Raw genomic sequence first — 25,573 nt, forward strand, 5'->3', positions numbered from 1 at the left:
ATATATACATTTTTCTGCTTGTACACATAGTGAAGATGTAAAGTCTAATGTAAAGTGGTAGAAGAATTGTTGTTTTTACAGGTTATTACTTTTCATAAATATATATATATCATATTCTTTCTATTGTAAGAAAAGGGGAACACAGTTAACTCACATCTCTCCATTTAATAAATGTGATAGTAAATGCATAAAAAAGTAACACACAGCACAGTGGAGGTCAAGCAAAAACACTTAAACACCTTACCGGCTGTTCTTATACAAAAGCTGTACAGTCATAAAAAATGTTTTTATAATATTATCAGGAATATTTATCTACAAAAATAATACTCTTGCTATTCCTGTGGCCAGGAGGAGATAGAGTTTGAAGCCCATAGGTCATTTAGCAGTTATTGGGTGTCCCACTGCATGTGGTGTCACATGACAGCAAGTTCTGTACGAGATATGTTCCTTTGAATTTTTTATTGTGAAAGTTGTTGCAAAGGGTTTTCATTATAATCAACTAATCAACCTACTTACCTTAAAAATGTGTGTGTGTGTGTGTGTGTGTGTGTGTGTGTGTGTGTGTGTGTGTGTGTGTGTGCCCTCAAAATGTGTAAATCAACCACTCTTTCTAAGACTTAAACATAGAAGAAATCCTTCAGAGCAGAACATACAATTTTAAATTTGAAGTCCTGTAAAACCTCTTAGATTAAATGTATTCTTTGTCCTATTATCTTGGGTTAAAGAAAAATGGGAATTTATATCTTCACAAATCAATTACACTGGATATCACAAGATATCCAGTCTAATTGCATTCTAGCATTACGGCTTCTTAGAAACAAAACCGTTAACAGCATATATGTCTCAACAACTGGGGAAGAAAATGCAAAATGAATTTATCCTCCATATCTGCTGGCATGTAAGTCCGACACCATGAGTTGGACTTAATTAAATTTTATGAATTTTACACTTATTTATATTACAGTAAAATGCACTTAATAAATTATTAAGATTTTGCCATCAATCACTGTGATTATGCTCATTATTTTACAGTACTCTAATCAAGAGCTTGCATGCCAAAACTTTGTACGGAATGTGTCAAAGGGTTGTTTCAGAGAACGAGACACAAAGCCATTTCATTCATTTCTATGAAAGGTTCTCAGTAGCTCATGATGGGAATTGTTATTGTACATCCCTTTGCTATTTGCATGTTAGCTTAAACAGTGTTCTTGTGCCAATTGATCAAGGCAATATTTGACATGGCTTAAGTTTTACACAATACAATTGTAGAAGTATATAAATGCACATATATTTGAGGATCTGCCAGAGTTGTTCCCGCTCCGCGCAGTCCAGTGAAGGTGATCAGGTCCTCTTCGGTCATTTTTCATGATACTCCATGACAAGCCGCTAACACATATTTGTAGTAACTCTCAACTGTGCCTCCTCTGGGCCTTTTTAACATAAGGTTGAGCAGGAAATCGGCGCATGGTCAGTTTTCAAAGTATAACCTATTGGACACTGGTAGACTGACTGACTCTACCAGTGTTTCTACCAAGTTATTGAACTTCATTATCTTTGTATGTAATACATCACAACAAAACAGGGAAAGGAAGATGTTCTATTTTGGGCTAGTAAGATGATTCACATTTTTTGAACCTGAAGTAATGTTTGCAAAAACATGTTTGATATTCCACCATGGGTTTCTTTTAGTTAACAATATTATCACCGAACCCAACAAAAGTCTTCAAAGTATCATGTGCCCTCCAGAAAGAGGTGTTGTGGATTCTGTGAACAAAGGACGACTGCCTCTTTGTCAGCATTTTGTTAGTTTAAGATACATAAACTGTACATCAAGCTGCAAAATTCAATAAACATAACACAAAATGAAAAATTAAAAAGAAAAGTTAAAAGTTGTTTAATACAGTAAAATATCTGCAAACAAGTTATTCTACTCACTGTCTTCTGACTTTGCTACCAGTCATAAGCACTAACATTTCAGAAAAATTGAAGTAGAATTAAATATAGAGGAAGTTATAACAAAAAAAAGATAAATTATTTCACTTAACACAGCTCATTATTCATCATAAAAGCTTCTGATATATCTACTTACTATATGTGTATACACACACACACACACACACACACACACACACACACACACACACACACATGGACACATGCATGCTTTTCAAATGGGACATTTTAGAAGTCTGTGGACAAATAAACTTTACCTGATGTTTCCTAGCATTAACGGGATCTACATATTGATGAAATAGTAATTTTTGCGTGAATTGATCCTTAAAGAATCCAAGGTAAAGTTTGTCTAAACATTTGACAGCAGCACAAGTTTTCCTTTTTTATGAACCACACAGGAACATTCAATATCCGTCATGGAAACTTGCAGACACAGAGGGAAAAAAACAAACTGCTGCTTCAAGAGAATTGAAGCATAGCTTTCAAGCATAACTGCTCCTTTGAAAGATTTAGATCAAAACTTGACATAGACTCACTGGAGTCAAAACATGATTTCAATTTTAGCCAATTTCACCCAGAATATGTAATGTAGTTGTAACCTGTAGGCTCAAAGGCACCAAGGGACCTGATGTTTAGGTCAGGGTGATATTACGTATTAAACCCTCAAAGAGGATTAAAAATGTGGTAAAAAATCATTTACTCTTGACCATTATCTCCTTTTTGATGACTATCATGAGGAAATATCTTCCAATTTTTCCACCATATACTGAAATGAATAAATGTAATGACAGATGATTATTGAATGTTGTATATCTGCTGTATGTCCGAGATCTCCAAGATCTTAATTATTCACAGTATCACATTACACAAACACACACACACTCACGCACACTCACACACATATATATATATATTTATATATGAATATATTTAAATCATTTATTGGGTACACGATAAAACATATCCCCAGCTTTTGATTCATTCATGAACAAACTTTGTAACTCATGATCAGGAGCTACAAGATTATTTATTTCCTTCCCACACTTTATATACTTGCACCGACCTTGTTTCATTGTTTTTTGTTTTTTTTTATTGTCAACAATACATCTGTTTTTCACAACTTACGTATGTGTTCGCCACCATAATTCATGGATAGCCATGACGTATATTCCGATGGACAAAATGGAACAAAACACATCTCCTAGCCATAATAATAATAACAATAATAATAATAATCATAATCATATTCTATGCTTCTGATGTGCAGGAAAAAAGCACCATACTAAGCTATGAGCCACAAGTCGATTTTGAGGTCTGGGGTGCAGCATCAAAAGATTAGTATGTCATCTTGTTTTTGAAGAGATCATGGCAAACAATTCTTCCATTAATCGTCAAAGTGCCATTGATACAACTTTCTCATTTAACTTCAACACTTTATACGCCTCATTAGCCTGCAGGAGGACAATGTAAAAAAACAACTCCCTTCCTCCAAAAAAAAACCCAAACAAATTAAAAAAAGAATGTATGAAAGTCATTCTCTTGAAATTGTAATGCTCTTCAAGATAAAAAAAATGTTGAAAAAATATAAAAAACAAAAGGCAAATCCAAAAATACACAAACAAAAATGCACGCAGTAGCTTTGAAGATATTTCAGTCTGGTGAATCAATAGGGCAGATTTTTCATCAATAGGTTCCTGAGTTTATCGTACATAAAAATGACACTATTAAAACATCTCCATTACTCACAGTGACCACTCGCTGTTATTGTCTGATTATTGTCTTTGAATGATTTGAAAACAATTTTACTATGTGCTCATGCAGTTCAAACTCACTTTTGCTACATTTCTACCAAGAAGAATTGCTTTCTACTGCTACATTATCAACTGTAACATGGCATATTGAATTTCCTGAATAAGGAAAAATGGGATAAATGTGTGTGAATGATTCTGGTCAAAATCTTTTTGTGGCAACTTGACATGAGTTTCTTCCTGAGACTTTTAACCTCTCATCCGAGAGGCTTCATCTGGTCAAATGGAGTAGTGACGTCATACTATGTCAATGAGAGAGGTGTTTCGGAGACAGATAAACCATGTGTGTTAGTTGATATTTCTTGGGATGGATTCTTGTACTGTGTAATAGGGAGGCAAAGGGTTGTGCCTAAGGCACCATCCTCTGCTCTCAGATGGTTTTTCAGTTTTCACCAAATCAGTTCTCTGAAGCCTCTCTCGAACCAGCTGTCTTCTCTGCCAATAATGGGTACATTGGTGTTTTGAAAAGAATGGTCCATGTCCTTTAGGTGTAGGTGGACTTTCATCCCTGTCCTAAAGCAGTGGCTAACCCATTCGTTTGTGGAGAGGTTGTTTTGTCAAAGGCCTAATTAGGATAGCCACAAATCCAGTTGCCACAAAAAGATTTCGACCAGAATTAACCATGACCTGGATGACTGAGAACCTTCATAGACATGTCTGAATTGTATTCTTAGCTTTTGTTATGCCATTTCACTGGCCACCAGCTTTAGCCCCTTCTCACTCATGTCTGTCACATGATTTTGATGTAAAATTGTGGGTTCTTCAAGGAAGGAAAGATTTATTTTGGACTTACATGAAGAGTGCATTATTATGCAAGTTTGATTTACATTTTGGAAAAAAAATACCAATACAAAAAAGCCAAAAGCCACTCTCTCTTCAGCTATGTTTTGTGACATTGGAGGAGAGTAAAATTTGGGAAAGTATCCGAATGGAATCAGTCCAATTCTATTTTTCCATATCTGTCAGACACTCGTCCTAAAAAGGCTACCATCTGTGCAGCTTGCTAGCCTCTGTGCTTGACTTACCCTGCTCCCGCATAGCTGTATAATGAGATGGTATAAAGATGGCTGCTACACCAAAGCTGGACAGGATATTGCCCTGAATGTGTCACCAATCTTAGCCAACTTTGAGCTTGGCTGGCTATATTAAGTATTCTAGATACCAGCTTCTTCTAATTCTGGCTCATATAAGTGGGAATTCCAAAATAAAATTTAGCATGCTTTATGTCATTTTAAGTTCCTCCATAAATTGAAGCCCAAAGGAATGATTCCCAGTCTCCATGGGAATGTTGACTGTGACCAGACTGCAGGAGAGGGCGACCAGTAGAAAACCTTGTAGGTCCACACCACAAGCATTCCAAAAGGTTGTTTCTCTCCTATTACCAAAACGAGCAATGTCTCTTGATAGTTTCATCACCTGTAGGAGGTGGTCTCATATTTTGAAGCACACACATTTTTTAAACTGGTATGTATCATAAATGGTGTCAGAAGCATCAGAATAACAGCAAACTTTGACCGAATAAAAAAAAAACAAAAAAAAAAAACAACAACAAAAACAAATGCAATTATTCATAAATCAAATATATTGAGTAGAAAATGTGTATTGTGCCATAAATCTCTTACAGGAAACAATAGATCCAAGGCTTTGAAGCACCCTAATAATTATTCATGAAATCATTTCAGTTTCGTATGTTATTTGTTACTGATATACACACATTTCTGACATTGACAATAATAATTTACAAATTAAATGTGTAATACACTTCAATAACAAAAGGAGATTATAAATAATACACTACAGTTGTTTGCTTCGAAAGTACATCATTTCCACAACCTCAGCAATATAAGTGAAACCAAAACCCCTGCTTATGATCCCCCCCCCCTTCTTTCTAGGTCATGCTGGCGTTTCCTCTGAATTAAGTATCTGACATATATAAATGGATTATATTTTTAAATGTTATTTATTTGACATAAGTTGAAGTAAAATAACATAAAAAAGTATACCTTTTTTATGGATTTAATGGTAGCACAGTATGTGTCAGCAGGGTTCCACATGCACAGGTATAAAGCTCAAAACCATTGTGTCCCAAAGATGTATGTGTGATGCATCTTGAAGAGATAAGAAGTGATCCAGTCGACAGTTCAGACGATGTATGTTGGAAGTTCTGTTGAGAATTTTACATGTACAAGAGGTTTCATACTTCCTGTAGAAAAAAAAAAAAAAAGTGGATAAAGAAGTTGTGAAATTATGTTTGTAACAGAAACTGAAAATGTTGTGAACACTGAGCTGATTAAACCACATCAGGGAATGTTCCGATGTTGTATCCACATAGCTTTTGTCCCGTAGCCCCAACAAAACAAGCATGAAAACTAGCATAAAAGGCCTGGTTATTAAGAGATAGATTTTACTATCTATTTTACTCTGCTGCCCAGCAATGAATTTGATAGCGTGGGCCCACAGGTATTGAAACTATTAAAAAGACATTAGCTTAAGTTTCCAAATCTATCTCCCTGCATCATTCCGGCAGTACAAGTACCTGTTTACACACTCTGCATATTCCTCACAACAATAACTTTAATTGTAATTGTTTAGTTTTGTGCTATCCTCTCGGGTCCAAAGGGTGCTCCAAGCCTTTTCTTCTGCTTCTTCAGGGGTCGCTGCAGCAAAACAATCTCCTCCAAGTAACCCTGTTCTCCGTGTCCTCTTATTTTACACCAACTGAATTCATGTCCTCTTTTACTACATCCATAAATGTTTTCTTTGAAGAAAGAAGAAAAGTATTCAGTTATACATACAGCAATCCTTAGCAAAATTCGACCACTGCATTTAACTCATCATGGATAAGCCACGAGCAGTAGGTGGCCGCATGAGCAGCGCCAGGGGAACAGTTAGGGATTTGGTGTCTTGTTCAACAATACTTTGACAGGCTAGGAGGAGCACAGGAATTAAATTAGGAATGTTCAGTTCCAAGACGAATGATCTTCCTTGAGGCCTCCTGCCTGGCAGTTTCAACCTTAGTAGCTTTCCATCAATTTACGATCACCTAATCCCTTTCCCTAAAGCATGCTGTCCCTCTGATAGACTCATTCCTGATCCTACTCATCCTTATCACTCTGAAATAGAATTTCTACATCTTCATCATCTCTGCTATCTCCAACTTAGATTTCTGTCTTTGCTTCAATGGCACTGTCTTTGAACCACAGAGAATCTCTGGTCTCACTATTGTCATGTATAATGTTCCAACCTGCTTGAATGTGTTTCTTCACCTCTTTTCTACTCTCTCCACTGCAGTGGACTGTTGACCCTAAGTACTTAAAAATCCTAAATCTTCTTTAGTTTCACTCTCTATAGCCTCATGGTCCTGGTTCCATGGCTCTCATCTCTCACTAGAGATCAAAATGTCATCTGCAAACATCATAGTCCATGGAGATTCCTGTCCACTCTCATCTGTCAGTCTATCACCACTGCAAACAAGGAGGCGCTTATAGCCGATTTACCCCTGATGTAGTCTCACCTCCATCTTAAACTTCTCTGTCACACCTACAAAACACACATCACCCCAGGTCTCAAAGCTGGCATACATGTCCTGCACCAGTTTCGCTTACCTCTACAGTACTACAGTTCATCTCTCGGCACCCTGTCGTGTGCTTTGTCTAGATCTAGAAAGGCACAACACAGCTCCCCTGACCTTCTCTGTATCCTAAAACTAATGCTGCGTCTGTAGTACTCTTTCTGGGTATGCAACCATACAGCTGCATACATACTGCTGCTGCCAATGCTGACGTCTGCACTCAGCCTTGTTTAGGGGGTGTGTGGTGCAGAAGGTAAAGTAAATCGTCTTTGGAACCAATCATCCGTGGTTCAATTCCCACCTCCTCCTACTGTGTTGAAATGTTATTGAGTAAGACTATGGACCCCTAACTGCTCCCCTTTTGCCGGGGGATGGCATGGCAGCCTACTACTAATGGTTCATCCATGATGGGTTAATTGCAGAGAGCAAATTTCCCCACAGGGGTTCATTATTATTAATATTCTTTCTCATTACTTCACTGTATGGCTCAACTTTATTTCTCTATGGTTAGCCCGCAATTTTGCACACACTCCTTATTCTTATAATTGGGTACCATCACCCCATTCCTCAGGCATCTTCTCACTCTCTAAGACCCTTTCAAATAGCTATTGCTGCCTCTCCTCAGTACATCCATGCCACCACAGGTATATCAGGACAAACTGCTTTACCACTCTTCATCCTCTTCAATGTTCTCCTCACTTAATCTTTTCCAATCTCTGCTACTTTGCGGTTGACAATAGTCACCTTGTCTACTCTTTGATCTCTTTCATTTTTCTCATACATCACCTCTTCAAAGTACACTTCCCATCACTCACCTGGCACTCTTCAATACATTTCACTCTCTTTCTTGATAACCAAACCTGCTACATGTCCTTCCTATCTCAACCTCCCTGTTTTGCCAACCTGTATAAATCATTATCTCCCTCCTTACTGTCCAATTGAGCATACAAGTCATCGTACGCCCTATCTTTTTGGCCTTTGCGATCACTACCTTTACCTTGCATTGCCTTTCCCTGTACAGTATACCCTTGTTTTTTGCGGGGGTTACGTTCCAAAAAGAACCTGTGATAGGCAAAATCCGTGAAGTAGAAACCTTTAATTGTATAATAATTATTAAAAAAAAAACAAAAAACTCTATTATACATTACTGCTGTCGTCCTTATGTTTATTTCTTCCTTCTTTATGGAACGAACAGAAGATTCATTAATTCCGTAATGCCAACCTACAGCCGCATTGCTTTTACCTTCCTTCCTGCATGTCCAGAAGTTTAACTTTATCTGCGATAGATAGCATCTTCTGCTGCCTTTTGGGCCCTGCCGCAGGTGCTTTTGTCTGTCCAGAGCGTTTCGTCAACATTATGGGTTTTAGAGAAACTCGAAATTGCGAGAGAATTTGCACGTACGTAATGTAAATTTGGCAGGCTGTTTTACGTACGTGTACATATTAAACTGCAACGTTATTGACGCACAGGTAGAGGAGAAGCGGGGTGACTTTTTAGCCAATCAGAATGCAGAACACAATGCACGATGCAAATCCGTGAAGTAGCAAAACTGTGAAAAGATCACTGTACTCCCGTCTGCTTTCTTATGTCTCCTCCGTGTTCCACTTTATCTTTGCAAACATCTTTCTTTGTATATTCTCCTGCACTTCCCCCATTCAGACTTTTCAGACCAAGTCTCCTTTTTCTGCATTCCTTCCAGATGATGCACAAGTGCTCTCCTACCTGTCTTCTTGATCACCTTAACTGCAGTTTTGCAGCCATGTGGAAGGCCTTCCTGACCACCAAGAGTCTCAACGCCTCTGTGAAAACCATACAACATCCCTCGCTTTTCACCTTCCACTGCTTTGTCCTCTGCTCTGCTTTTGTCCTCTTTCATTTTCCTCACCAGATTCAACCTCCTCAGCTACAAACACTTTTGTAGTCACAAACTTCCTTCAGATTGCATTGTCTATACAGAATATAGTCTACCTATCTCTGATCATATCTCACTATATTCCTGCCTTTTCTGGAAAAAAAGGATTCACTGCAGCCATTTCCATCCTTTTTGCAAAGTTTAGCACCATCTGTCCCTCTGAGTTCCTATACCACATATCAAATCTGCCCATTTCTTCTTCATCACTTACATTGCCTGCATCATCACGTCCACTAAAGTCTGGAAGGGGGATCCAAGCCCAAAATACATTATGGTATGAGTTTGGCTTTGAAATGTATTGTTGGTGCTGTGGACTACGAGTTACTGTAGACCACCTCACTTAATCTACACCAACGCTTCTGAAAAATGAGTACATAATTTTTCTCTTGTGCATGGCAAAACACATCCAAAAAAAGATCCTTCAAGAGGGGGACTCAGTAAAATGAACTTAACAGTTCCTAGAAAATGTAAATATTAACAGCAAGCATATCTTAATTTGATGTTACTTATGCACTGGTCTTTTTGACCATCAAGTTAACTGCGCTTCCGAGAATCACATGCTTAATGATCATTATAAAACAGATGTAAAAACATATATGCTCTAATTTAAATCAAATCTCAGATTGCCTTTCAAACATTAAAAATGTGATAACTAATTCTTAGAGTTGATATCTGTCTTCATATTGACAACTGTTTTTGTTCATATACAGGCATCCCGAAGGAAGCTGTCCTTGTTCAAATGAATGCAGATATGCTTGGGTCCAATGTAAAAAGTATTTTCTCCTAATACCATCTGATTCAACCAGAGAGGTTTGCGTAACTGTCTGCTCTGACCTTGAGAGCGAACAAAATCCAGTTGGTAAAATACAGTATCTAATAGGAAATGTCAATCCAACATTAAATCAATGCAAAGGGAGTAATGAAAAGATGACATGAATAAGGAAACAACTTATAAGGGGATGAAAAATGATGTATGAAAAATTATTTTTCATCTTTCACAGAGACATTGATGAATGTGTATCAACATGCTGAACAAAAGAAACTTTTAAAGTAACAGCTATGCTAGTATCTTGTGAGAGGGGTCCATAACATCAATTTAATTGAATGGACAGAAAAAAATGCTATCATCTCATTTGGATTATATAGAGAGAACATAAAACCAGTGGTGGGCCATCAGGGCCTACAAGGCCTTCTCTGCCAGCCTAAAAAAAATATCTGAATCACAAACGTTAATTAAAATTTGTCCATGAATACTTATTGAATAATTCCAAATGGTCTGTTGACTTGCTTTCATAGCTTTTCTCCTGGTTGTGCCACTTCCAGACATGCATTTTTGTACTAAAGCATTTTACCAATCACATTTCAGCCATAATCTGTTGCTAGGCAGGGTCAAAGTCAAAGGTGTCTGCCTTGGAGGGGGGGGGCGCTGCACGATTGGTTCTGCAAGCCCGACACAAAAAAACAAGTGTTGATGGCGCTGTTGCTTCAACCAATCAGATTTTGAGTTGGTGACATCAGAGCCTTCTAGCAGGCTTTAGCAACTTCAGCGTATTCACACCCACTGACTGCATAGTCAGAGTGGGCAAGTGTTATTAGCGAGGAGAAGCGTACTACCGAGCTGTGAACAGAAATATCGTTGTGTTTGTTTAATATAGTTTTTTTCAAACAATGGCTGTAGGCGGAGAGGAAACGGATTTAATTACTAATATATTGTTAAAGCGATTTTCTTTTTGAAGAAATGCTGGACATAGTAAAGAAAGGTCGGGCAACTCCTAAGCTAGCGAACATGTCACAACCAGGAAAAGGATTTGTCTGACATTTTCAAGCCACGAACTACGACCGGTACCCCTGGCTCACAGGCTCCGAGGTACAATGCAAATTGTATTGCTGCAAGTGCTTGGAGCCGAAGGGCACGGATAATCTGTACCACTGAATATTGAACTCTATTTGAGGAAAGAAAAGAGGATGGATTTTGTCTACGAATGATCAGAATTTTGATAAGTAAAATACTGCTATTTTCCTAAATAATACTGCAAGTTTATCAGGTTACTATTGGTGCTTTTTATGTGTCGCAGCTGTTTGCTATAAAGGCAATTATTGTGGCTACTGTCCATTTTTGTGGCTCCCGCCATGGGACCGGACTTTTGTTGTCCCGGTGTGTTCAGGAACTGATCAAGCAAGAACGGTTTATTCAAAGTCAGGAAATACACTTACGAGATATCCCAGGGCTACAGTGAATGTCACCCCGAGAGGATGGTTCACCCCCTCTGGACACCCGCTGAGACGCGTCCAGCGAATGTGCAGTTGTGGAGGTTCTGGCCCCGAGCCCAGGAGGTGTGGTCATTTTATACCATCCCCTCAACAGTTGGGTTTATTTCCTAATAAGGACTTGTTTTACACACTCTTAGAATTTGGGCACTTGGGTTATTGGATCGTGCCCCGGACAAAGCCTTGGGATGTGTGATCGATTACGCATGAGGGGTGTCAGTGGAAGACTACAGAGTTGGGCATCTCTTTGTCGTCACGTAATGCGCTACCGTGAGCGAATTTTAACATTACACGGGTTTTCTATCGGCGATGCACCCCTCTTTATACTGCATTTCTGCATGATAAGATGTTTTTTTTAACGCCATAAATTAATAATTGGGGGGTGGATTGATCCAGAGCACTACTGAAGCCCTTAGTGTGAAATGCACGGCCCGCCACTGCATTAAACTAAGTTGCAAGATGGCATTATTTGTTTGAGACCTTCGTTTTTGAAATTTCTTAAGTGCAGGCTGATAATTCATTTTCATTTTTTTTTTTTTTTCTCACAGATGTTTAAAATTAAACTGCACAAAAGAGCAGAATTTACTGTACGTATCAGTTACACTGATAATGGGCGTCAGTTAAATTCAACTTTATAAAGTACACTGAGCAGTTAACAATGACACACAAAAGCAGAAACATACATGAATTGAAAGGCAGTAAAGGAGGATTGGTGGTTTTGTTGATAAAACAACTCGTTAATAAAATAACCAGAAAATTGGGTTTGATTGCTTTGTGAAGCCATAGCAGTCACTATTTTAATATCCTTTCCACATTCAGAAATATAGTATTGCCCTTTCCATTCAAATATCTCATTTTATCATACAGAATTGTTTTTTTTTTTTTTTTTTTGTTGGTTTGTTTGTTTGTTTTTTGTTTGTTTTGTTTGACTTTAATGTCTGTGTCTGTGTCTGAATGGTGACTGATCAGCATCCCTCAATGCATATCCTAAATTTAAGGTTATGTCCAAAATGATTAATTTTAATAATGCCAATTTATGAAGGATTATTTGATTATATATATTTTTATGTATATTTACTATAATATATATATATATGTATAGATAGATAGATAGATAGATAGATAGATAGATAGATAGATAGATAGATAGATAGATAGATAGATAGATAGATAGATAGAGTGTTTCATTTCTAGTATCATAGTATAAAGTAACACCTGAAATGTCTTTATATATTTTCGGTTTTGTAACTAAGAGCTAAATTTCGGCGCCTGCTTCATCAAAATATTTAGGAGTCACATTTTTGGAACAAAGACTATATAAAACTGGTTTTGGGGCTCATTAGTTGACACAAGCAATTGCAAAACACCATTAGTTAATCAATTAAAAAGCAATTTTACTATTCATCATACTTATTTTGCTTTAATTTCCATGTACTCCTGGACCCGACCATTTCAATTCTGAGAAACACACGACAAAAAAAAAAAGGCAGAGTATGAGTGTCATGATTCGACAAGTACATATTCACAATGGCACGGCATAAAAACGTCAAATGGCAAATGGATTCAAACATTGCTTCATATTTACCAATGGGCCGTGAGCTAATCTCCGTGTCCAGAGTCTCCAGAGAATTAACCAAGTCCTGCTGTGAGCTGGGCATGGTCTCTGTTGGAGTCAATGGACTCATCATTTCTTGTTCTTTTTCGTTCTGCATCTTCGCATAGACGTTGAGGCCTGGGATCTTCCTTGAGAAAACATTTACAGTGAGGTAATGCAATAAAAGGAGAGGAATCTGCATGGAAAAAACAAGACACAACAAAACAAAACGAAAAAACAACTAGACAGCAATATGCTTTAAGTTGTCCTAATGACCAACAAGAGACCCAGCTCACCGCTTATTTAAATTATCTTCTTTACTCTCTACTATTGGATGAAATCAAAATCCATTTTGGCACAAAATTTACTTTATTCACAAAAAGGAGAGACACAATCCTGCTTTTTGCAGATGATGTGGTTCTGTTGGCTACATCAGTCCATGATCTCCAGTTTCCAGCCCGAGTGTCAAGAGGATAAGCACCTCAAAATTTGAGACCATTGTTGTCAGCCCACTGTGGGTCACGGAGGAGGTCCTGTCTCAGGTGGAGAAGTTCAAGTTCTCTGGGTCTTTTTCACAAGTGAAGAAAGGATGGAGATCGACGGGCTTTTTGATGTGGAGACAGCAGTGATACAGAATCTGCACTGGTCTGTCTTGGTGAAGAAGGCGAAACTCTCAATCAACTTGGCAGTCTACGTTTGTACCCTCGCCTATGGTGTGGGTCTTAACCAATAGAACAAGGTGGTGGAACCAAGTGGCCGAAATGAACTTTCTCCACAGGGTGTCTAGGTTCTCCCTTATAGATAGCGTAAGGCGTTTGGCCATCTGGGAGGAGCTAAGAGTAGAGTTGCTGCTCCCCATGTGGAGAGGAGTCAGATGACATGGCTCGGGCATCTGGTGAAGATGCATCCTGGACACTTCCCTGGTGAAGTGTTACGGCCATGTCCAACTGGGAAGAGGCCTTAGGGAAGACCTGACCTAGCCTAGCGTAGCCATTGCTAGGCTGGCCCGGGAACACCTTGCAATCCCCTTGGAAGAGCTGGACCAAGTGGTCAGGGGGGAGGGAAGTCTGGGCCTCACTGCTTTGGCTCCTGCCCCCGTGACCCCGATCCCAGATAACAGTAGGAGATAGATGGACAAATCCATTTACTTTATTCTACTTAAGTGTGCATTTTCTCCTCCTTTATTTGGGGGAAGTTGGTCAGCAATAAAAAAAAAGTTAAATAACAAAAGCATTTTTTGTTCTTTTAAATATATAATAAAATGTTAGTGTTGTTACAAATTAACAAATTGTTAGATGCTATAGTAACATTGCTAATATGAAAGTCTCCATCTGAGATTATTGTAATTCCCTAAGGTAAGCATCAGCAGTAGAAATGGCAGCGGATGAATAGTTATACATACATTGATGTATAAATATTTATATATTGATAATTAATTTCTTTAAATGTATTAATTAAACCCTTTTGTGAGCTGCCACCTTACCGTGATGGAGGGGTTTGCATTTCCCAGTGATCCTGGGAGCTATATTGTTAGGGGCTTTATGCCCCTGGAAGGGTCACCCGAGGCAAACAGGTCCCAGGTGAGGGACAAGACAAAGTGTGGCTCAGAAGACTCCTAGGAAGAAGAAAATCATTGCACCCAGCTTTGCCTTGCCCGGACGCTGGTCACTGGGCCCCACGTCAGAGCCAGGCCTGGGAATGGGGCCCGAGAACGAGTGCCTGGTGGCTCGGCCAGGCACAGCTCGCAGGAACAACATGGGTCCCTCTTCCCCTGAGCTCACCACGCACAGGGAGGGCCAAGGGGTCGGAGCAGTGCGAGCAGGGCAGGAGCCGAAGCAGGGCTCCTTGGCGGTCCGATCATATACTGCATCCCTTTGTGGGCATATTGATTGCCCCCAATCTTGGCACCTGCCCGTTGGGGTTCAACCTGGTGGACGAAAAGATAGCCTCCCAACTCCTTCAGGTGGGGGGATGGGTTCTGACTGTTGTTTGTGGCTATGCACCCAACAACAGTTCAGTTTACTCACTCTTCTTGCGGTCCCTGCCGGGGACTTCCTCGTTATTCTAGGAGACTTCAACGCTCTCGTGGAAATTGACAGTGCAAATTGGAAGGGCGTGATTGGGAGGAATGGCCCCTCTGATCTTAACCCGAGCGATGTTTTTTATTAGACTTCTGTGCTCGCCATGGATTGTCCTTAACGAACAACATGTTCAGGTATAATGGTGACTGTATGTACACTTGACACCAACACACGGGAAAGACCCAGGACAAGCTGGAGAGACTATGACTCCAGGTTGGCCTGGTAACGCCTTGGGGTCTGGGCCTCACTGCTCCGGCTGCTGTCCCCACAACCCAACTCCAGATAAGCGGGAGAAGAAGAATGGATGTATGGATGGATGAATTAAAGGTTGTGCAAGAACTAAATGGAGCCACATTCGGGTTTACACACACACACATACACTTATACATATATTATTTTATACATTTTAATTTCAAAAAACATTCAAGTTTAAATTATTTGAATGTGTGAATACAATGTAAAAAAAACTGAGTGATCTTAATATAGCTTATATACTGCATCCCTTTGAGCCCATTCTGTTACTAAAAAAAAAAAAAAATGAAGTCCTATCAAGGTTCCCATCGTTAGGTTTTAGAACCTCGTCTTGTTGAAAACATTCTTTTTTTCTGAAATGTATTAACATTTTTCTTTATGCTAACTGAAAGTAAGCTTTTGAGAGACAGATATTCCTCTATTTTAGCTAGTTGAAAAATTATTTAAAAGATGAAGGACAAGCCTCTACCTTTCCACTGATCATGGAGCTTGTGTACGGCACAGGTGACCAATTTGTAATGTAATTTTAATTGGTGACCAAGTATTTAACCATGACAACCTGAGAGAAGTTGTCCTGAATCATCCTTGACATTGGCTGTCTTTTAATTTGTGCCCTTATATCCCCCAGTTGATTGACATGTATTTATGCCTTTTTTGGAAATATTTACCGTACAGTATTTATGATACACTGGAACTATATAATGGTGTAAGGTTCAAGGAATTCTTAAAGTTCTTATCTACTCCATGACAACATATGTATTGTGTATTCTTTGCTACTTTTTTTAAGGTCAAGGGGACAATTTGAAAGAGAAAATAAATAAATAAATATTGAAAAGCCAAAGTTGATGGTCACGCTTGAATCATTGAACTTGAATGGTTCAACACACCTTCTAAATCACTATTCACAGAGATACAATGCTTGAATGGATACGTAATCATTTACTAAAACATGCAGCTAGAAACATGTTTCACTTTCTTACTTTACTTTGGTATCCAAATATATAAATTACAACCAAAAGTAAACATCTGTAACACTCACATTTGTTTTTTTGTTTTTTTTTCTTTGACAGTCAGTATATTTTGATGACCCCTACTGCCCTTTTCCTTTGCAATAACATCGTGGTAAGCTGTCACAATTAAATAGTTGATAAAGGTCAGCCGGGTACATTCAAAGGTCTTAATAATGATGATAAAAGAAGGCTGACGTTTTTTTGCAGACAAGGTAGGGCTTTGCAGGCTTAGACAGGCAGCTATCAACCCTTTTTGTGGAAAAAACATTTTATTAATACTTTACCTCTTGAATTTGTAGATGACAAATACAGCTAAACCCACAACCACTACAGACAGCAGCATTAAAATGGCAGAGCTACTGTGGTTCTCACTGGTGTCCACTAGAGGTGCTGTGGAGACAGGAAAACAACCAGCATTCAGTGTAAAGGTCACAGCTGATGACAGCCATATTTCCACCCAGGGAATTCATGCAGTGAGCAGTGAATACAATAGCTTAACTCACACCTATTTTAATAAAATATACTGTAATATGGTCTTCTCTAACTCTTTATATTATAACCCCTTTCAGGATAGTGGCGGCATCCACAACAGAAGGAGGCACACATACTTGGAATGATGGGCACACTCTGAATGTCTGTCACAGAACAGTGACCATGGTTACCTGCTGAAAGGTGTGCTGCATACACTGTAACTTGGACTCCTGGTCGCAAAATGAACTGGACGTGATTCTGATTCAAGGCACTCAGCATAATCTCTGACAGCTGTCAATTACAGGGAGATACAAATTAAACTTCATGTCCTTTTTACGTCATATCCATCCATCCATCTTTCAGTTCAGAATCTTAGTTTACAAACTGTGTTGATTGGTTCAGATCAACCTTTGCAAGGCTTTATCCAGTAAGTTTAAGGTGGCAATGAATGAAATGTCCCTGAAATGTGTGTGTGTGTGTGTGTCTGTGTGTATCTTTGTGTGTGTGTGTGTGTGTGTGTGTGTGTGTGTGTGTGTGTGTGTGTGTGTGTGTGTGAGTGTGTGTGTGTGTGTGTGTGTGTGTGTGTGTGTGTGTGTGTACACACACACATTTGTATATGCACACACGCATTTCATGTTCAAAGACAATGACTATTTCAAATGATAGTGGTTATTAATTTATGTATTTGTATTTGGCTCTACTGATCAAAAATTGCAAGAACACATCAAAGGCCCATTAAAGACTACAGCCAAAATCTCACCAGACTTTTAATGATGCATTAATTTGAAATATTTGAAAGTGACCATGATTAAAGAAACCCATGTCATTCTGAACTGTCTGTCAGATTCTTTGTCTGTAGTACCACCAGTCTCGATGCATAATGCATATGCGGCAGCCACACTTGATCTCTGCTTCCCACACTGGCATACAACCTTCTGCACCTAAAGAGGAACTATGATCTAAAACACACAGATCACTTTGACCTGTAGGTCAACTCAAAACTGCTCCCTCACAATGAAACTATTAAAAGTTGTCTATCAGATCCAAAAAAAATCCATGGAATTCCACTTCAGTCAACTGGATAAATTGGCAATATAAAAAGGAGCATAAATCACTATAGAACACTGATGTGGTAATTACATTACATTACATTACAGTCATTTAGCAGACGCTTTTATCCAAAGCGACTTACAAAAATTGCAATTCAATAACCTAAGATCAAAAGAACCAGTGGTCGTTATTCAGAAGTCACCACTCTACCAAATAGCCATCTCAAAACCATATACATACATCATTCATTTCTTCGTTTTTTTGGGTGGGGGGCTAAGTGCAATTAGTGGGGTAGTGCTTGGTGAAGAGATACATTTTCAGCTCACGGCGGAAGATGGGCAGCGAACCCACTGTTCTGACCTTTTCCAGGAGTTCATTCCACCACTGAGGAGCCAAGACCGAAACGAGCCGAGACCAGTTCGATCGGCAGCCAGGGGCTCGGAGTGATGGGGTGGACAGTTGCTGAGAGGTGGCAGATCGGAGGGGACTGCTAGGGACATGTGGCTTGACCATATCCTGAAGATATGACGGGGCTGTCCCGTTCACTGGCTGCTAGGCGAGCACCAGGGTCTTGAACTTGATGCCGGCGGCTACCGGGAGCCAGTGATGGGACATAAGAAGGGGAGTTCTGTGGGAGAATTTGGAACCGTTGAACACCAGGCGGGCTGCCGCTTTCTGAATAAGCTCCAGAGGCCTGATGGTCAATGCTGGGGCACCCGCAAGGAGAGAGTTGCAGAGATGAGAGATCACTAGAGCCTGGATGAGTATCTTCACCGTATCCTCTGTGAGGGAGGATACAGGGAGAAGAGGAGAGGGCGTAAAACCGAACCTTGTGGAACACCGGCAGATAGTCTGCATGGTTCAGACACAGCCCCCTGCCATGTCACCTGGTAGGAGCCACCTGTCAGGTAGGATGCCAACAGGGAGAGTACAGATCCTGTGACACCCAGACCCTTGAGGGTGGAGACAAGGATCTGGTGGTTGACTGTGTCGAATGCGGCTGACAGGTCAAGAAGTATAAGCACAGACCAGAGAGAGGCCGCTCTCGCTTCCTGCAGTGATTGTGACACTGCAAGGAGGGCTGTCTCTGTCGAGTGACCTACTTTGAACCCTGACTGAAGAGGGTCCAGGATGTTGTTTTGCTGAAGGTAGTGAGAGAGTTGGTTAGAGACTGCGCGCTTAAGTGTTTTTGAGAGAAAGGGTAGTAGGGAGACAGGTCTATAGTTTTTGATGTCAGATGGGTCAAGTGCTGGTTTCTTGAGCGGAGCGGTAACCCTCGCAGACTTGAAGGCAGATGGAAAGCAGCCTGTCTGGAGGGATGTGTGAGGTGTCTGGAGGTGAGATAGGAAGGGGAGACGGTCTGGTGCTATGGATTGTAAGAGGGGGCAGGGGACTGGGTCGAGGGAGCAGGTGGTTGGCCGGCTGGATGTTATGAGTTTGAGGACCCCGAGGGGGGGAGAGAAGGGTGAAGTGGGGTAGGGTAGGCTGAGGTGGGTTAGGAGGGGATGAAGAGACGGGTTTGGGGCGGGGGGGAGGGTAGTGACTGGTGTGATAGGTGGGGAGGGAGAGGAGGGGTGGTTGGCTGTGGAGGTAGTTGGATTGTGATAGAAAGAGGATCTGATGTCATTTTTTACTTTCTTTTCAAAGAAGTTTGCGAAATCATCGCAGCGGTGGGAGGGGGAGGAGGGGGTTGGAGAAGTGTAGTGAAGGTTTCAAAGAGTTTCTTGGGATTAGGTGCAGAGGATTGAATTTTGGAGCGATAGAATGTGGCTTTTGCCTTTGAGAGAATGGAGGAGAAGGTGGATAGGAGCGAGTGGAAGGTTTGGAGGTCATCAGGGAGTAGGGACTTCTTCCATTTGCGTTCAGCGGCTCTGAGGGTCAGTCTTTCACGCACAGTGTCAGATAGCCATGGAGCTGGTGGGGTTGAGGGAACAGGTCTGGAGGTGAGAGGGCAGAGTTGTTCTATTGAGGAGGGTGGAAATCAGTGTGTCAGTAGCTTTGTGAGGGGGTGGGAGGGAAAATGGATTGATCGAGGGGAGAGAGGCAGTAGTGGATGAGGCAAGATCCATGGGATTCAGTGAACGGAGGTGTCCGCAAGTAGAGACTTGGTGGGCAGTGGGGGGAGTTGAGGAAGAGGGGAAGAGGGCTAGGGTGCAGGTGATGAAATGGTGATCTGAGAGCTGTTTCTTATCAACAGGCATGACCGAGATGTTAGTTGGAGGGCAGTTTGTGGTGAAGATTAGGTCAGGCTGACGACTGGCTGCATGGGTGGGAGGGGAGGGAGAGAGGTGAAGGTCAAAGGAGGAGAGGAGAGAAAGTAGTGGTTCTAGCTTGTCCTTTTCCCCACATCTGAAGTCACCAAGAAGAGTAAGAGCGGAATCATCAATGCGGACGTGTGATATGAGTACATCAAGTTCCCCCAGAAATAACCCGAAGGGCCTAGGTGGACGGTTCACAACTATATGTGAGTCTCACCGGGTGAGTGACAAGGACGGCATGGAACTCAAAGGAGAATGGAAGAAAGTGTGGGACGGAAACAGGAGAGGATTTCCATTCCAGGTTGATTAACAAACCGGTTCCACCGTCACGCTCATTTGCTCTGGGGGTGTGAGTAAAAGTGTACATATTGGACAGGGCAACTGGTGTGGCTGTGTTTTCTGGTGTAATCAATGTTTCTAGAAAGTTTAATGTGCGAGTGGATATACGGACTGCAATGAAATCTGTTGCTTTTTCTTTCACTGCTGACCGGCAGTTCCAGAGAGCCCCGGATACCGCCTGTTTAGTGTAGTTGGATATGGTTGGATATATGAGGTTGGAAGGGTTGCGGCGTCTTAGTGCGACCCAATGTCTGTGGGTGGGTGCTACACGGGGGATGGGAAGGAAACACATGGCCTAAACTAGGGAGGCAGTTGGTGGGTGGTTGTAACTGGGTTTTGTCAGTTTTACTTGACTGCATTTTCACTTGAAGAAGTTTTTGCCTTGAAAAAGTTGACTGCCTTGTTTCGCATTTGTCTTCATTTGTGGTGCCCTACGCTACGAAGGCCCAGCTATGAAAGCCCAGCTTTCAAGTGCGGCTTGAATATAAGGAGCACTAATTGCACTAATTGTCAGTCAGGTCGGAGACTGGGATACGTGCGGACACACGCGAAGTTGATGGGCCAATCAGAAACCGAAACCAATCACAACAAGAACTAGAACCACAACAACAACAGCAACAGCAATAACAAAAGAAACAAGCTAATTTTAAACTGGATATTAAAGTAAATTAACTTCTACTCACAATAATTAACTTCTAGACAAGGTATGCTGGAATGTAGAATGCTAGTCTCCTGGACTCTTCTCTGTTCTGAATTGCAATTGTAATTATTCATATTGCGATCTATTTTCATATATATCTGTATATTGTGTTGTGTGTCTACAACTGTGTATACAACTAACAAAAAGTGGGAATGGCGAGTAGCTACTGTATGGATATTCAGTTTAAGCTATTTTAAGGTGGATTATATGTGGTGATTATATTCCACAATCACTCTGGTGTAACACTAAAAATTTTACAATCTTAACAGCATATATTTCTGTGTACAATATTTGATACGATCCTCACATTCGATTTCAGCATGTATTTTGCTTTTTCATGAAATTGTAACAACATTAATAAAAATAATAATGATAATAATAATAATAATAATAACACATAGTTATTATAGTTACTAATACTACAATTATTATCATTATTATTATTATTATTATTATTATTATTATTATTATTATCATTATTATTATTGTTATTATGTTGTTGTTGTTGTTGTTGTTGTTGTTGTTGTTGTTGTTGTTGTTGCTGTTGTTCTTATTATTAATATTAATATTCCAATTCCCATTATTACTATTATCATTAGTAAGAGAAGACGTATCAGAAGAGGTTGTAGTAGTAGTAGCAGTAATATTCTATTGAAAATGTTCATAATTCAACATAAGTCCAACATAAAATGCAATAATGCAGCCTTCAGGGGGGCACAAGCCAGTGTCTCGCTGAGCCGGTCCCAGGCTTGGATAAATGCAGAGGGTTATGTCAGGAAGGACATCTGTTGTAAAATTTGTATCAGAAATATAATCTGCAAATCAAACCAACAGTAGCCCAATTTCGAAATGGTACCCTGTTGGCTATCGCCACCAATGGTGGTGGTTGTTAACCCTGGCCATGACTGATCCTGTATAAGATTCATAGGATTGATTTGCAGATTATATTTTTGGCACAAGCTTTACACCAGATGCCCACATAACCCTCTGCATTTATCCGGGCTTGGGACCGGCTCAGCGAGACACTGGCTTGTGTCCCCCTGTGGCTGCATTATTTTGTTGAATCATGAACATTTTCAGTAGAATATTACTGCTACAACATCTTCTGATACTCCTCCTCCTCCTCCTCCTCCTCCTCCTCCTCCTCCTCCTCCTCCTTCTCCTCCTCCTCTTCCTCTTCCTCTTCCTCCTCCTCCTACTACTACTACTACTACTACTACTACTACTACTAATAATAATAATAATAATAATAATGATAACAATAATTATAATAACTATTTGTTATTAATATTACTACTACTAGTGTGATTACTGTATCAATTATTATTACTATGTAGGCTGACTTATGTATCAAGAAAGATAAAGAGGACAAAGGCAGAGCAGAGGATGAAGCGATGGAAACTGAAAAGGGAGGAGTTAGGAGAGATAGATGAAAGGATGTACAGCAGGTTTGGCTGATTAGGGATAGAGAGGGGACTCTATTAACGGATGCTAGAAGAGTAATGGTAAGATGGAAAAAGTACTTTGAAGAGGTTACGAATGAGGAAAAAAGAAGGACGGGAAAGGGTAGAAAAAGTGAATATTGTGAACCACACAGTAGCAGATATGTAGTAAAGGGGAAGTGAGAAGGGCATTGAAGAAGATGACGAGTTGAAAAGCAGTTGGTCGTGATGATTTACCTGTGGGGGAATAGAAGTGTCCAGGAGAGGCAGGGTAGAGTTTCTGCATAGATTGTTCAAAAGGATCTTAGAGAGTGAGAAGAATCCAGAAGAATGAAGAAGAAATGTGATGGTGCCCATTTTTAAGAATAAGGGAGATGAGCCATACAATGAAGTTTTGGGGAAGAGTAGTGGAAACTAGACTGAGAGCAGAAGTCAGCATTTGTGAGCAGCAGCATGGTTTCATGCCTCGAAAGAGGACTACAGATGCAGTATTTGGCTTAAGAGTGCCACAGAGTGAAGTACACAGAAGGTAAGAAGGTGCCCTTCTGGACCTAAAAAAGCATACAAAAGGGTGCCGAGAGATGAAATTTGGTATTGTGTGAGGCAGTCTGGAATGGTAGACAAGTATGTTAGTCTGGTGCAGGACATGTATGTCAGATGTGAGGTAGTGGTGAGGTGTGCTCCAGGTGTGACAAAGAGGTTCAAGGTGGAGATGAGACTACATCAGGGATCAGCTGTGAGCCCCTTGTTTGCCGTGGTGACAGGCTGGACAGGCTGACAGATGAGTTTAGTAAGGAATCTCCATGGACGATGATGTTTGCAGATAACATTGAGAGCAGGGAACAGATGGAGGTATGCTCTGGAAAGGCGAGGTTAGCCACAACAAGACAGAATACATGTGTGTGAAAGAGAGGGACCCTAGTGAAACGGTGAGGTGAAAGAGAGTGGAGATAAAGAAGGTGGAGGATTTTGAGTACTTAGGGTCATCAGTCCAGGGGAAGAAACAGGTTCAAGCAGGTTGGAAGGGGTGGAGACAAGTGACAGGGGTCCCTTGCAATAGGAGCGTATCAGCCAGAACGAGAGGAAAGGTGTACAAAACCGTTGTGAGAGACCGATGCTGTATGGTTTGCAGATAGCAGCATCGAAGAAGACACAAATGGGAGGTGGAGGTGTCAGAGAGAAAGATGTTGAGGTTCTCTTTGAGAGTGACAAGGATAGATATGATCAAGAATGAGTCTATCAGAAGGAACGCACAAGTAAGATGTCTTGAGATGAACTCAGAGAGCTCAGACTGAGATAGTTCGATTATGTACATAGGAGGGATAGTGAATAAATTGGTAGATGGATGCTGGAATTGGAATCAGAGAATAGGGTTAGATGGAGAAGGTTGATTCACTGTGGGGACCCTGAAGGGAAAAGCCAAAGGGAAAAGAAGAGGAAGGAAAATGTAATGATTTTAAGTCACAGCAACATAATTCAAACATTTCAGCGTTTAAGTTCTGCATTAATGATGTAATAGATATTGAAGCACAGAAAATAAAACTCTTTTCTCTTCTCCACACACTTTTCCTACTGCTATGGCTTCATTTATCTTATCTGCCTCATTTACCAAATTAATGGTGAAATTACTAATTTCTGCAGTCCTTCATCCCTGTTACGTTTCTTTGTAGTTTAAATTTAGACTCTGCTATGACTGTATACTGGGATCACTAAATCTATTACACTTTGCTATAAGCCAAACACCATCTACACTTTTAGGACACAAATCTTGAATGAAGATTTATGACTAGATTGTAGGAGAAGGGGGGAATCACCTGTCTGTGTGTGTGTGTATGTGTGTGTGTGTGTATGTGTGTGTGTGTGTGTGTGTGTGTGTGTGTGTGTGTGTGAGTGTGTGTGTGTGTGTGTGAGTGTGTGTGTGTGTGTGTGTGTGTGTGTGTGTGTGTGTGTGTGTGTGTGTGTGTGTGTGTGTTTGAGGGTGTGCTGGGGTTCCTGATCAATTTTTTCCCAAGCTTCCTTTTCCACACATCACCGATTTGTTCGAACAGAGTGCTCGCTCACATTTCTAATCCACTTAGCAGCCTTATCTTTGGGAGCTCAAAGCTAATGTGCTTCACACTGATTCACTAATGATTTCCTGAACTGATCCACTACAGCCGATTGCTATGTACAGCTTTTAAGGGTCCTAAGAAACTACCACCACCACCAGCACACCCCCAGGACCTGAGTGAGGGTTAGAAGTCTTTCTCCTTGATAGGTTGTTGATACTTAGTGGGCATATTGATGAGTCCATGGCAGCAGCCCTCAGGCAAGTTCTAAAATTAGACTGGTGTAAAAGTGGGGATATAGAGCAACACTGGTATCTGCTGGACAAGATCGGAACTGATTTTTGAGTAAAATTGCCATGTCGTGATTCTTTGGTGGCAGCCATCTCTTGTCGATCTAGTTTTTTTTTTAAGCAACAGCCGTTCATTTGGTCATTGCTTATTGGATATGCATTAAGTTGTTTTTTAAGCTTCTGAAAGCTTCTTCTGGTTAAAAGGACCATAGTCTAAAATCATCTCATTATGGAAGTGTTTCACATACATCAAAAGTGAAAAAAACAAACAAAAAAAAAAACCCTTGGAATATTAATCACTCACAAACAAACAGCAAGCTAACATACATGTTCTTTCGTCATTCCAACCCTAACCCTAACCCTTCCCATTTCAATAATCTTTAATCCACATAAATACACGGATGCATGCACACACAAATCACATACAAATGTAATACATTCACCTCCTCCGCCAGCTTACGAACACATAGCTGGCGCTTCTTTAAAGTTCTCTTCTCTCCTCTTGAAGTCAGCCTCAACTATTTA

General features: G+C 40.4%; 1 protein-coding gene across 7 annotated transcripts in view; it reads right to left on the reverse strand.

Annotated features, from left to right (window-relative positions):
• Nucleotides 1-2,106: 2,106 nt before the first annotated feature.
• Nucleotides 2,107-25,573, reverse strand: part of LOC147217007 (VPS10 domain-containing receptor SorCS1-like) — a 249,876-nt gene continuing 226,409 nt past the window's right edge. For 2 of the 7 annotated variants that reach the window (XM_086176922.1, XM_086176926.1), the window contains 4 exons: nt 17,113-17,212; nt 16,735-16,840; nt 12,924-13,256; nt 2,107-5,964 (listed from right to left, as the gene is read on the reverse strand). In XM_086176922.1, the coding sequence (XP_086033048.1) occupies nt 5,799-5,964; nt 12,924-13,256; nt 16,735-16,840; nt 17,113-17,212 (705 nt within the window). In that variant the 3' untranslated portion in view covers nt 2,107-5,798. Of the gene's footprint in view, nt 5,965-12,923; nt 13,257-16,734; nt 16,841-17,112; nt 17,213-25,573 lie in introns of those variants that run through there. The other 5 variants (XM_086176924.1, XM_086176923.1, XR_015109043.1 and 2 more) reach the window with 5 other exon arrangements.

This window comes from Fistularia commersonii, chromosome 29 (genome assembly GCF_037954325.1).
Source record: "Fistularia commersonii isolate RoL2024-O1a breed Wild chromosome 29, RoL_Fcom_v1.0, whole genome shotgun sequence".
In the NCBI taxonomy this organism is placed as follows: domain Eukaryota; kingdom Metazoa; phylum Chordata; class Actinopteri; order Syngnathiformes; family Fistulariidae; genus Fistularia; species Fistularia commersonii.